Source organism: Tetrao urogallus (genome assembly GCF_951394365.1).
Source record: "Tetrao urogallus genome assembly, chromosome: 6".
In the NCBI taxonomy this organism is placed as follows: domain Eukaryota; kingdom Metazoa; phylum Chordata; class Aves; order Galliformes; family Phasianidae; genus Tetrao; species Tetrao urogallus.
Window position 1 is genome coordinate 46,636,402 of NC_136819.1, and position 10,748 is coordinate 46,647,149.

The 10,748-nt window shown below is 38.8% G+C and overlaps 1 protein-coding gene across 1 annotated transcript; it reads left to right on the plus strand.

The window, feature by feature from the left end:
• Positions 1 to 1,311: 1,311 nt before the first annotated feature.
• Positions 1,312 to 2,400, plus strand: BDKRB1 (bradykinin receptor B1; the record flags this gene model as incomplete). Its single annotated transcript, XM_079536781.1, has 1 exon — positions 1,312 to 2,400. The coding sequence occupies one exon, from the start codon at positions 1,312 to 1,314 to the stop codon at positions 2,398 to 2,400; it is 1,089 nt and encodes a 362-aa protein (XP_079392907.1).
• Positions 2,401 to 10,748: the final 8,348 nt, after the last annotated feature.

Genomic DNA, 10,748 nt, shown 5'->3' on the forward strand with positions numbered 1-10,748 from the left:
TCTAATCCCAACTCCTTGGCATGGCCTACAACGTATGCAATATCGCCTTCCCTACACCAGCTGGACAGGAAAGAGTTCTCAAAGCAAAAACCTCATAGAAAGTTTGGCTTTGATTGTATTGGCGCTGAGAGAGCGGTTTGGAGCAGTTGATAAAATTGCCATTGTTGCAAACACTGTTATTCATACAAAAGAACTATTAATTGCCATTGACCTGTATTTGAGACCTTTATTTATGTTCACGTAGGAGCAAAAGTCAAGGCATATAGCTTGACTTTTTCAAGAATTTCACAACGAGAATGAAATGTCTCACATGCCTTGAAAATCACCACAGCTGACATTTGGAAAGCTTAAAAAAAAAAAAAAAAAAAAAAAGTAATGGCTTTCTTCCAAATGGTAACATCATACATAATGCACACGGCTAACAAAAGACTCAGACAGCACTCAGTCTCACTCACTGATGAGTCTGAATTCTCTCCCTAATCACTGTTGTACTGCTGTTTGTCAGTTCTTCCTGGATTTGAAACTTTTTTCACCTAAACTGCCACGAAGAAAGAGAATAAGGTAGGTCTATCTGTTTTTAATGTCTTAGGTATATTAAAAGTATTTCAGATGCTTTTATATAAACAAGTATCTTGTGCTCTCAGTTCCAGTGTGTGCACACATAGTAAGATGTTCTCTTTCACTGCTAACTCTGAAAGTCAGAATTAACTCTTCTAATCTGTAAAAATACAGTGATTCATTTTATGAATTTTCTGTATAGCTGAATAGACTTATCTGATTGCAGAATTTTCTCTTTAAAAATAATATTTTTTTTAATTGTTCCCAAAACTCAAGCTGTATTTATTTAGTGTTTCAGAAGATCCAGAAGATTTATTTAGTGTTTCCAGAAATCTGATCTTCTGTATCTTGGCTACAGAGTCAATGAACACAGAAAATAACCAGAAATTAGTTGAATGCAGAGAAGAAGAAAAAAAAAGTCATTTTCGTGAAAGCTGGAATACTTGAAATGTATTAAGGACATAACTGAAAATCATTATTTTGGCTAATTGTCCATTAGCACTAAATACAGTATTTACAGAAGAAAATTACCTTTGAAAGAGAAATAAATTAAGCAACTGCGAATGAATTGCATTTTCTGTCAACAAGGAATCTGGAGTTCTAAGTTCATACAAGTCAGTGCTGAAGAAATTTGAAAAAAGATGTTTTTTACACCACTGATAAGAGATAACATTTAGAACTTTATGCCTCCATTTTGCAGTTCTTTTCTCTTACTTCAAAAATGTCTCCTGTTAATTACAGAATCCTAAAAAAATGACTGAAAGTCCTCTACTGAGCATTCCCTTCTCAAACCAGAGCGAAAACAAGAGCAACTCAACTGTTTGCCCAGACTTGGATAACTGGTGGGAAATCGTGTACTACTTAGTACCCAAGTGTATCGACACCATCTGTGTTATTGGAATGCTTGGAAATTTATTTGTTCTCTTCGTTTACTCACTGTACAAGGGCCCTCTGAAGATATCTGAAATCTACCTTGTGAACCTAGCTGTTGCTGATCTTATTTTCCTCATATGTCTCCCTTTCTGGGCAGAGAACATACGGAATAAGTATAATTGGCCATTTGGAAATTTTCTTTGTCGTAGTGCCAGTGCATCCATCCACCTAAACATGTACACTAGCATCTACTTGCTAGTAGCAGTCAGCTTGGATCGCTATTTGACTTTTGTTCATACCTTGACACACAGAAGAATACGTAGCAAAACTATAGCCAAAGGGATCTGTTTCCTCACCTGGACCTTTGGGATCCTTCTCAGTATCCCAACCTTTACGTTTCGGACTGTGAAACACTTTCCTGAGTGGAATATCTCTGCATGTGTTTTAGACTTCCCCACCCCATCCTGGCAAAAAGCTGATCGTTTGGTATTCAGCATAGTGGGGTTTGCATTGCCATCAACAGCTATCGTCTTCCTCAATTTCTCTACCATTCGCTCCCTACAAGAACACAAAAGAGAACTAAAAGCATTCAGGACAAAGAATTGCCAGGACCACAGAGACACAAAGGCCACAAAGTTGATCTTCTTAGTGGTACTGATGTTTCTTTTGTGCTGGACTCCTTACCATCTTGTTATATTCTTTGATATATTATTCCAGATGGAAGTGATACAAGGCTGTTTCTGGGAGGATTTTCTCAACTTTGGTGAGCAGTTTAGTTCTACTTTGGCTCTCACAAACAGCTGTATTAACCCAATAGTTTATGTATTTGCTGGGAAATATTTCAGGCAAAAAGCTTTAAAAGTTTTTTCACAGTTTTTCTGCTGTGGGTATTTTTTGAACCAGGTATCATTCCAAGAAAAGTCTTCATATTTCAAGTTGTTTCCAGTCAAGACTAGTTCAACTTCATGATTCTCGGTTCCATCTTAATTTTGATATTACAATTTATTTTTAATTGCATTAAAAATGAACAGGAATCACACTGTTCTAGCATTCTCAGACTAAGTTAATTATTTATTAAGTTACATCACTTCGCTGCTTATTTGTCCCTGGGTTTGCTTTTCCTTTTCTGTGTTACCATCCAAACATATAACATACAACACCAGAATTTTATACCAAATGATCTAACTTGTCTCATCAATTATCAGTGCTTGGAAAGAAAAGTTATTTGACAAAGTATCAGAAGTCTGGTTTCTCTGAAGTATGGTATAAACTGATTGAAAATTTATTATACTGTATCTATGGTAACAAATATAATATCACCAGGAACACTATGCAAAGAATTATAACATATTACAGAGCAATTATGAGCTTAACTTCCAGCTCATAACTGCATTTTAGGAATGGCAAAACAGATTCAGTATTTTAAATGGGTTGTATTTTCAGTGTAGCACATAGAAAATTTGAAGAACTGTTCATTTAAAATGTATTTGTTGCATAAATATTGTATGTAAAATGTACCACAAAGGAAATGTACATGAATTGTAATAAAAATCCAATATCATCCTGAAAATTGGATTTTTTTTTTATTCAGTAAAATGTTACGCAATCACTCTTCAAGTAGGCAAGGATTCTTTTTCTTTTCCATATATGAAATCAGTGATGACCACTGACACTATGATTTTGAAATATTTTTCCATCTAAGGCAAATCCTTAAGTTCATACTTATATTTTTATCAATCAAAAACAATAACTGCAATATCCCACTTCACCATAATCTTGTTCATTTTTTGCATTGTTTTATCTCTTGTCTCTTTCCTTATTCCTTTGGACAGGAGGAAATGTATATTTCCACTATTAAAAATCCTTTTCTACTACTATAATGTTAACTCTATTTGTAGCAGTAGTAACGATATAACAATAACATACAGAGCAGGAAACAGGGAAGGAAATTTTACCATCACAGGCACAACAGTAGAACAAGTTGATGCAACAGAGATATCTGTTCCCATAATTGTAAAAATATTTGCATGTGCAGATATTGGAAGAGAAAGAAAGGGGATGTTTCAGTAGGAAAGTTAATTCAGCTAGAAGGACACCGAGAGCAGAAAGGGGCACATAAGCACTATCTCTAATATTTTACTTAGTTTAGTGTAAGTTCTGTTTAGCCTCTTACTTGCTGTAATGGCGTTTCTGCTTTGAATATGGAATTAATCTCTTATTATAGAAATCTACCCATTCAACATTCCAAAAAGCTTAGTGCATATTTTTAATGATTTCCTCAAACTTTTTGAGTTTGAATGTTGAAATCTTTTTTGGTGAGTTAAAAGTTTGTCTTCCTGCAATGATGCGTTAAGAGCCAAGGGTGGATTAGGCGAATTAATCATAACTCCGGTCACTTTTCTCCTTCTGTGACAGGCTTTTTTTCCAAACAAATTTCAGTTAGATATTAGTAATAACTACAGTATGTGAAGTCTGGTGAGTCACAGGATCATAGATTGGCCTGGGTTGAAAAGAACCACAATGATCATCTAGTTTCAATCCCCCTGCTATGCTCAGGGTCGCTAACCACCAGACCAGGCTGCCCAGAGCCACATCCAGCCTGGCTTTAAATGCCTCCAGGGATGGGGCATCCACAACCTCCTTGGGCAACCTGCTCCAGTGTGACACCACCCTCTGTGTGAAAAAATTCCTCCTAATATCTAACCTAAACCTCCCCTGTCTCAGGAAACAGCCGTTCCCCCCTCCTGTCTATACGCTCCTTTCAAGTACTGGAAGGCCACTACGAGCCTTCTCTTCTCCATGCTAGACAAGCCCAGTTCCCTCCACCTTTCCTCATAGGAGAGGTGCTCCAGCCCTCTGATCATCTTAGTAGCCCTCCTCTGGACCCGCTCCAAGAGCTCCACATCCCTCCTGTACTGGGGCCCCAGGCCTGGAAGCAGTGCTGCAGATGGGGCCTCGTAAGAGCTGAGTAGAGGGGAACAATCACCTCCCTCTCCTTGCTGGCCACCCCTTTTTTAATGCAGCTCAAAACACAGTTGGCCTTGCGCACGGCTGGCTCATGTCCAGCTTCTCGCTTGCCAGGACCCCCAAATCCTTCTACACATGGCTGCTCTCAAGGAGATTTTCCCCGTGGTTTGTATAGATACCTGGGATTGCCCCAAACCAAGTGCAGCACCCTGTACTTCGCTTTATTGAGCCTCATTAGGTTTTCACGGCCCAGCCTGTCCAGGTCTCTCTGAACGGTTTCCCTTCTTTCCAATGTACCGACTGCATCGCTCAGCTTAATGTCATCTGAACTTAATTCCATATAATCATAGATCACAGAATGGCTTGGGTTGGAAGGGACCATCCATTTCCAACCTCCGTGGGCAGGGCTGCCACCCACTAGATCAGACTGCCCAGGGCTCTGTCTAAATTTCTTCCTAACATCTAACTTAAATCTCCCCTCTTTTATCTTAAAGCCATTTGCCCTTATCCTAACACTAACAGACCATGTAAAATGTTGCTCCCCTTCCCCTGTGCTGGAAAGCCACAATGAGGTCTCCCCAAACCCCTTACTTTTCCAAGCTAAACAAGCCCTACTCCCTCAGCCTTTCTTTATAGCAGAAGTGTTCCAGCCCTCTGATCCTCTTCGTAGCCTTTTTTTGAACCCACTCCAACAGCTCCGCATCCTTCCTGTACTGGGGGCCCCAGGGCTGGACACAGTACTCCACATGGGGCCTCGCAAGGGCAGAGCAGAGGAGGACAAGTCCCACCCTCACCCTCCTGCCACCCCTCTTTTGATGGAGATGAAGTACTAACCTAGCTTGACCCTGCATAGCTTCCAAGATGAGATGACATCAGGGTGGCATGGTCAGTCTATTTTAAGATATTTCACACCATTTATTTCACAGATCTCTATCTGAAGCCTTAAGTTCAAATGAACTCCCAAACAGAGATTCAGTTGTTTTTTGTTTTTTGTTTTTTAAAGCTGAAATAACAAAAAAAGTGTATAAACAGAAGGCCATTTTCCCAACGTGCATGTGAAACCTTAAAAGGAAAAATATCATCCCTACCTCTTGTCCATGTTAAGTATTGAACAAAAATAAAGGAAACAACACAGTACTGAAGAAGCATTTCATTTAGGGCATGAGCAAAAAATCAGACTGACATTCTTAATCAATGGAAAGATTCCAATCTATTCCAAGGACTTCATGAAAGTGTTGCTTCCTTTTACATGTGCACAACCATTAGAAAGTGTCTGAATATTAAACACTGATGTAACGAATACTTAACAGGGTCTCACAAATCAATGGATTTACTCTACAACAAGAGAGTAACAAAAACATTTTTCATGTGTGAGCTACACTTAATATAGCAAAATATGACCAGTGATCACAATTTACTGCCCAGCAAATACAAAGTTCTATATTCAATCAGAAATAATCCAATACACAGAAATAGTCTGCAGACTGGGAAACTAACAGCAAAGATGAAAAGAATTGCCAGATTGGAAGTTTAACACAATCCAGGAGAACCACGTTGTTTCTGTGTTGGGGGTATACATGAGAACAGTCAATGGACTTAAACTGTAGCAAGGGAGGATGAGTATTAATAAAACACCTTCTCCTGGTGATGAGTCACCTTGGAGATAAGGTAGGACCTCAACAGTGAAACCCTCTGAGACCATCTTAGAAAGGCATTTTAGATATAGTATCAGTCTATTTAGTTCTGTCCCAGCTCATGAGTGATTTTTAGTGACACAGATCTCCATGTCAACTCTTTCACTTGTGAAACACTTGAATGTGTTTGCATTCTCAGGATTCTTCACATATCACCTTCCATTCATTACTGAAATATCAGACCTTATGGTCAGTCAATCACTACTGCCAGACTCAATTGCCATGTGTTATCTTCAAAGCACCTTTTTTATCTTATTTCATGTTACTCCTCACACTCTCAATAAACACTGTCATGCATTTATCATTAAAACAATATCCGTCTTCTGTAGGCAAGATCTGAGCCTTCTGTGAGCTTGCAATCTTTAACTACTTCTCATCCACCTACACCGAGTTATGTTTTAATCGTAATTCCTCTAGCGCAAAAACTATCGTCTATTATCTGTTCAGACCTTGTTTATTCTCACTTTAAAAGATGGGTCTGCTAGCACTGGAGTAATAAAGTGGCATTTAGAACTTACTGAAACCCACATTAAGGAATACTATAATCTGGGCTTGCATTTGCAGTATCAAAATGTTTTGACAAGTTATTACTTCATCTTTAAGAACTTAAACTGTAAACATAGACCTACAGCAAAACCATCTGATCCATTTCTAAAACTGAAGGTAGAAGATTGCTAGAAATAAAGGCAGAAGCATTTTCAAAGATTTGTATCCACAAAGGCTTCTAGTACGTCAAGAGGCATTTTCCTGGGAAGAGAGCATTTGTCATCCCTCTCAAAACCATTCCAAATCAAGTCAAAATTATGAGAATTTAGTTGGAAAAAAACTGTTTGCAATACAGTCATGCTGAAGGTCCCAGCTGTCTCATGATCTCATCCTCATGGACATGTTCAGACCACACTTGCCTCTGACAGTGTTGCACAAGTGAACTGGTCAAAGTGGATCCACTTTCCCTGTCTGTGTGTGACTTTGGGCTGCAGACAGTAGGTGTCAAGGATGCTGCTTGCTTACAGTCCTAGGGTGGTTTTCTTTGCCCTCCCAGCAACAAGACCAAGAGACAAAATCTGTATCAGTCAGCAGGAAATGTCTAACCTAAGACTGTCCCTGGAATCTCAGTGTGGCTTCTTTCAGGGTACGAGTTATAGTAGTCCTATGTGATTAAGCTTTGACTTTCCAACATTGCTATTTAGCCTTTTCTGATTTAGCTCTGTGTCACTATGCCTTCTGTGGGAGAGAAAAAAAACTAAAATTAAACAGTACCCTCAAAAAATTGAACTATCATGTCTTGTTTACTAAATACCACCTAGGGGATTGATAACGCATATCTTGCCATGAATTTTACAGAAATCTTTGAAGAAACATATAATTAAATTGAATTGTCACAGTGAGATTGTAGAGAGAAAAATGGGTCTAATAATCAGAACTGAAAACATTAGAAGAAATTCTAAACTAGTAGGAATTAGGAAGAATCAGTGACAATGTAGGATAGAACATCCTTCTTTGTAGCACAGTAAGATGCCTGAACAGTAGAAACCACTCTTGGTAACTGGCAGAGGAGTCAAAACAATCTCATCACAGAAGAGTAAGACAGGGCTTTGGATCCACGAGGCAGGCAGAAGAATTGGAAGTTACAAAAATATCCTACTCTATCAATTCAGGGCACATACAGAAAAGTTGTAAACACAGGCACCTAGGCTGAACTACACAACTACAGTTCATTTTGTTCTAAGGGAATTTGAAGCTTGAAGGCAAAAGAGGATCACCTACTGTGTTCCTCAGGTGATCCTAGTCATTCTGGTGTTTCAGCTGGTTTGTTCTTCAAATTTTCAATAGTTACTGCTGATCCTGTTATTTCTCACATGCCTAAGTGTCAAATCAGGAGTGTTTTTCACAGCCTACTAGATGACAGACCTGTCTTCTTTTTCCCTAACACCATATAACAGAAACCCCTTTCAACCAATATGATCCTCCATGGTGGAGAATCGTCATGTATCCATTTATTCATAGGTATTATGTCCACAGTGAGCTGCTGAAAATGTGAGCAAAGTTCTGCTTCAGGGAAGGAGTAAACATGTTCTCCTTTCTTTTTTGTTGCTGTTGCAAAAAAATGGATGTAGTCTTGTTGAATGAGTTCACTCTGCTGATGCTCACAAGAAGCCAATATTTTATTACATCCATTCTTGAGTTTCATGTTATCTACGAAGCATTAACAGACCCAACCGCCTCTCAGGATTGTAAGTCTGTGGGCAGCAATGGCTAAAAGTCTGCTTGGCAGCTTTCTTCTCAGGTTCAGGCAGAGCAGGAGAATCTCACACAAACTGCTTTTGCTGTGCTATTGTCACAGACAGAAGAAGTCTCCTGAGCCACCAAGCAGTGACAGAATGAAAACCAGAAAAAGAGATCAATTAATTGAAAACTTTCTAAGTTTAAGGCATAATTGAGGCTGATTGCACTGAGTAGTATAGGAAAGGAGGCAACTGATCAGGAAGTCCCTCTGCCATCTTGTGCATTCCAAGTTTGTTCTGGCAAAACCTTCTCTGTCTGCTAGCTGTACTTTCTTACAGGAGCTGAAGCTTATTCTCCATCGTAACTCTAATCTATAGCTACACCTTCCAGAGGCATTCTCCTTTGGGAAGTAATTCACACATGGAAAAGTTCATGTTTGGTTTCATGTATTGCTATTAATCTATTTCAACTCCTGCAGAGCAAATCCCCAGCCACACATTAGGAATGAAACCAGTCCCCATCATTCCCCACAGGAAGAGACAGGATACGTCTCACACCATCACAGAAGACTGAGTCAAGAAGATGAGCTACAGTACCCAAAGCCTGAAAAAAACCTCTTCAAATTATCACAGCATCTTTTATGTATGGACAAATATGTATGTCAGGTAGCTACAGAGTAAGAAACGCTCACCCTTCAGCACTGAAAGGATAAGTAGCAATATTTCTTTTGTAGCCTCAAACGCTCCTCATCCAAGCAAGAGGATTTTTCAAACCTCACCTAATGTACATCATAGTAAATCAAATTTGATGGAGATGTACTTAATTGTACCAGGTGAAGGATTAGCCCTGAACAGAGATAGTGACTGAGTCTCTATATCATTACACAATTTTAAAATTACAATCATTTTTCTATTAGTAAGAAGGCAACATAATAGGTGAGAAATCTTCCTGCATTTTATTTTTTTTTTTCTCTGATGCTTTTTAGCTAGTAAGCTTCTGACAAATATCTCTCTCACATGACAAAAGTGCTGGTGTGTGCATGCTGTAGAAGTAATGTAGATTGGTGATTATGATAAAGTAATATTCCCATTAAGATCAGTTTTTACAAAAGTTACATGCAAGAGAAAGCCAAGATTCAATATTAAATTCAACAAATAGGCAACAGAGGTTTTTTTTAAAAAGAGGAAAAGCAAGAAAATTTTAAAAAGTTTTTTTTTTTTTTTTTTTTAAAAAAAAGTAAATATCAGGTTGCCTAGTTTATGAAAATTTCAGCCCATCTTCACACGAAACTCTGAGCATCTGAGTGAGGCCTCTTGACAATACTGCTCAGCTCTTATCTGTTGGTTGCAAGCCAGCTTCCTGGCATGGATGCCAGTAACTCACACGCAGCAAGTACATAAAATCTGTCTGATGTGGCAAGTGGCAGTCAGACAATGGGTGACAACGTGTCTGATGGGAATTAACGCCCTACAAATATCCTACTCTACTGGAAGAACTCAATTTATTTGTGAGACGATGCTATAATATTTAGCACAGTTTTGTCTCTTTCATCTCAGAAGAGCTGTAAAGCAACATTGGTTTGGCTAAATACATACATCTGCAGGTGCAGAAAAACTGCTTTGTATAATGCCATAAAATACATAACCAGGCAAACTTTCTTCTTGCCAGTGTTTTGAAGGAAAAGTAATATCCTGCTTTTTTTGGCAGCCACTTCACAGCTTATAAGTAATAACACAGCCACCGGCAGCCATCTATCATGGAAGAGGTTATCCTTACCATATTAGCAGGAGGAAGTAACCATAGCAGAAAATTAATGTGATAAACTGAATAGAAGACACATCGGAGCACATGTAGTGTGCCATTTATCACCAGTAGCAAAATACCTACAGCCAGTCCTGGCGGTGCTCTTTGTTTCTTGATAATAAAAAAGAGAGAAATAAATTCAAGCTAATGGGAAAATACCTACCAGAAGCAAGTTCCAGAAAAGAAGAAGGTTTTCTTTTATCAAATGGCTTTTAGATGTGCATACTGGAACTGAAGCTTTACACATCCTAAAGCTCAAGGCAATTCTTGGCTAAGTTGTCACTGCAGATCAAGAGCAACATTCAGGTGCTCATTGATGCATTAAAGACATACACTCCCCTTATACACATGACCTTGTTCACACCATGCCTTAGTATCATTTCTCCTATCCAGTACACTTGCCTTAGTGGCCCAAGGGAAGATGCTAGTGGTCTAACTACCAATTGCACAATCAGCATCTCAACTTCCCAGAACCACAGAACACACATGCAGATCCCAGCCAAACACAGCCAGCTTTTTAGCTTTCTGCAACAGCTGCATTAGTGCCACTGTGTCTCTCAAACAGCCCCACGCTTATGCCTTAGAAATTATCTTTGACCACAACCTTATTACTGAGAAAAAGCCTTC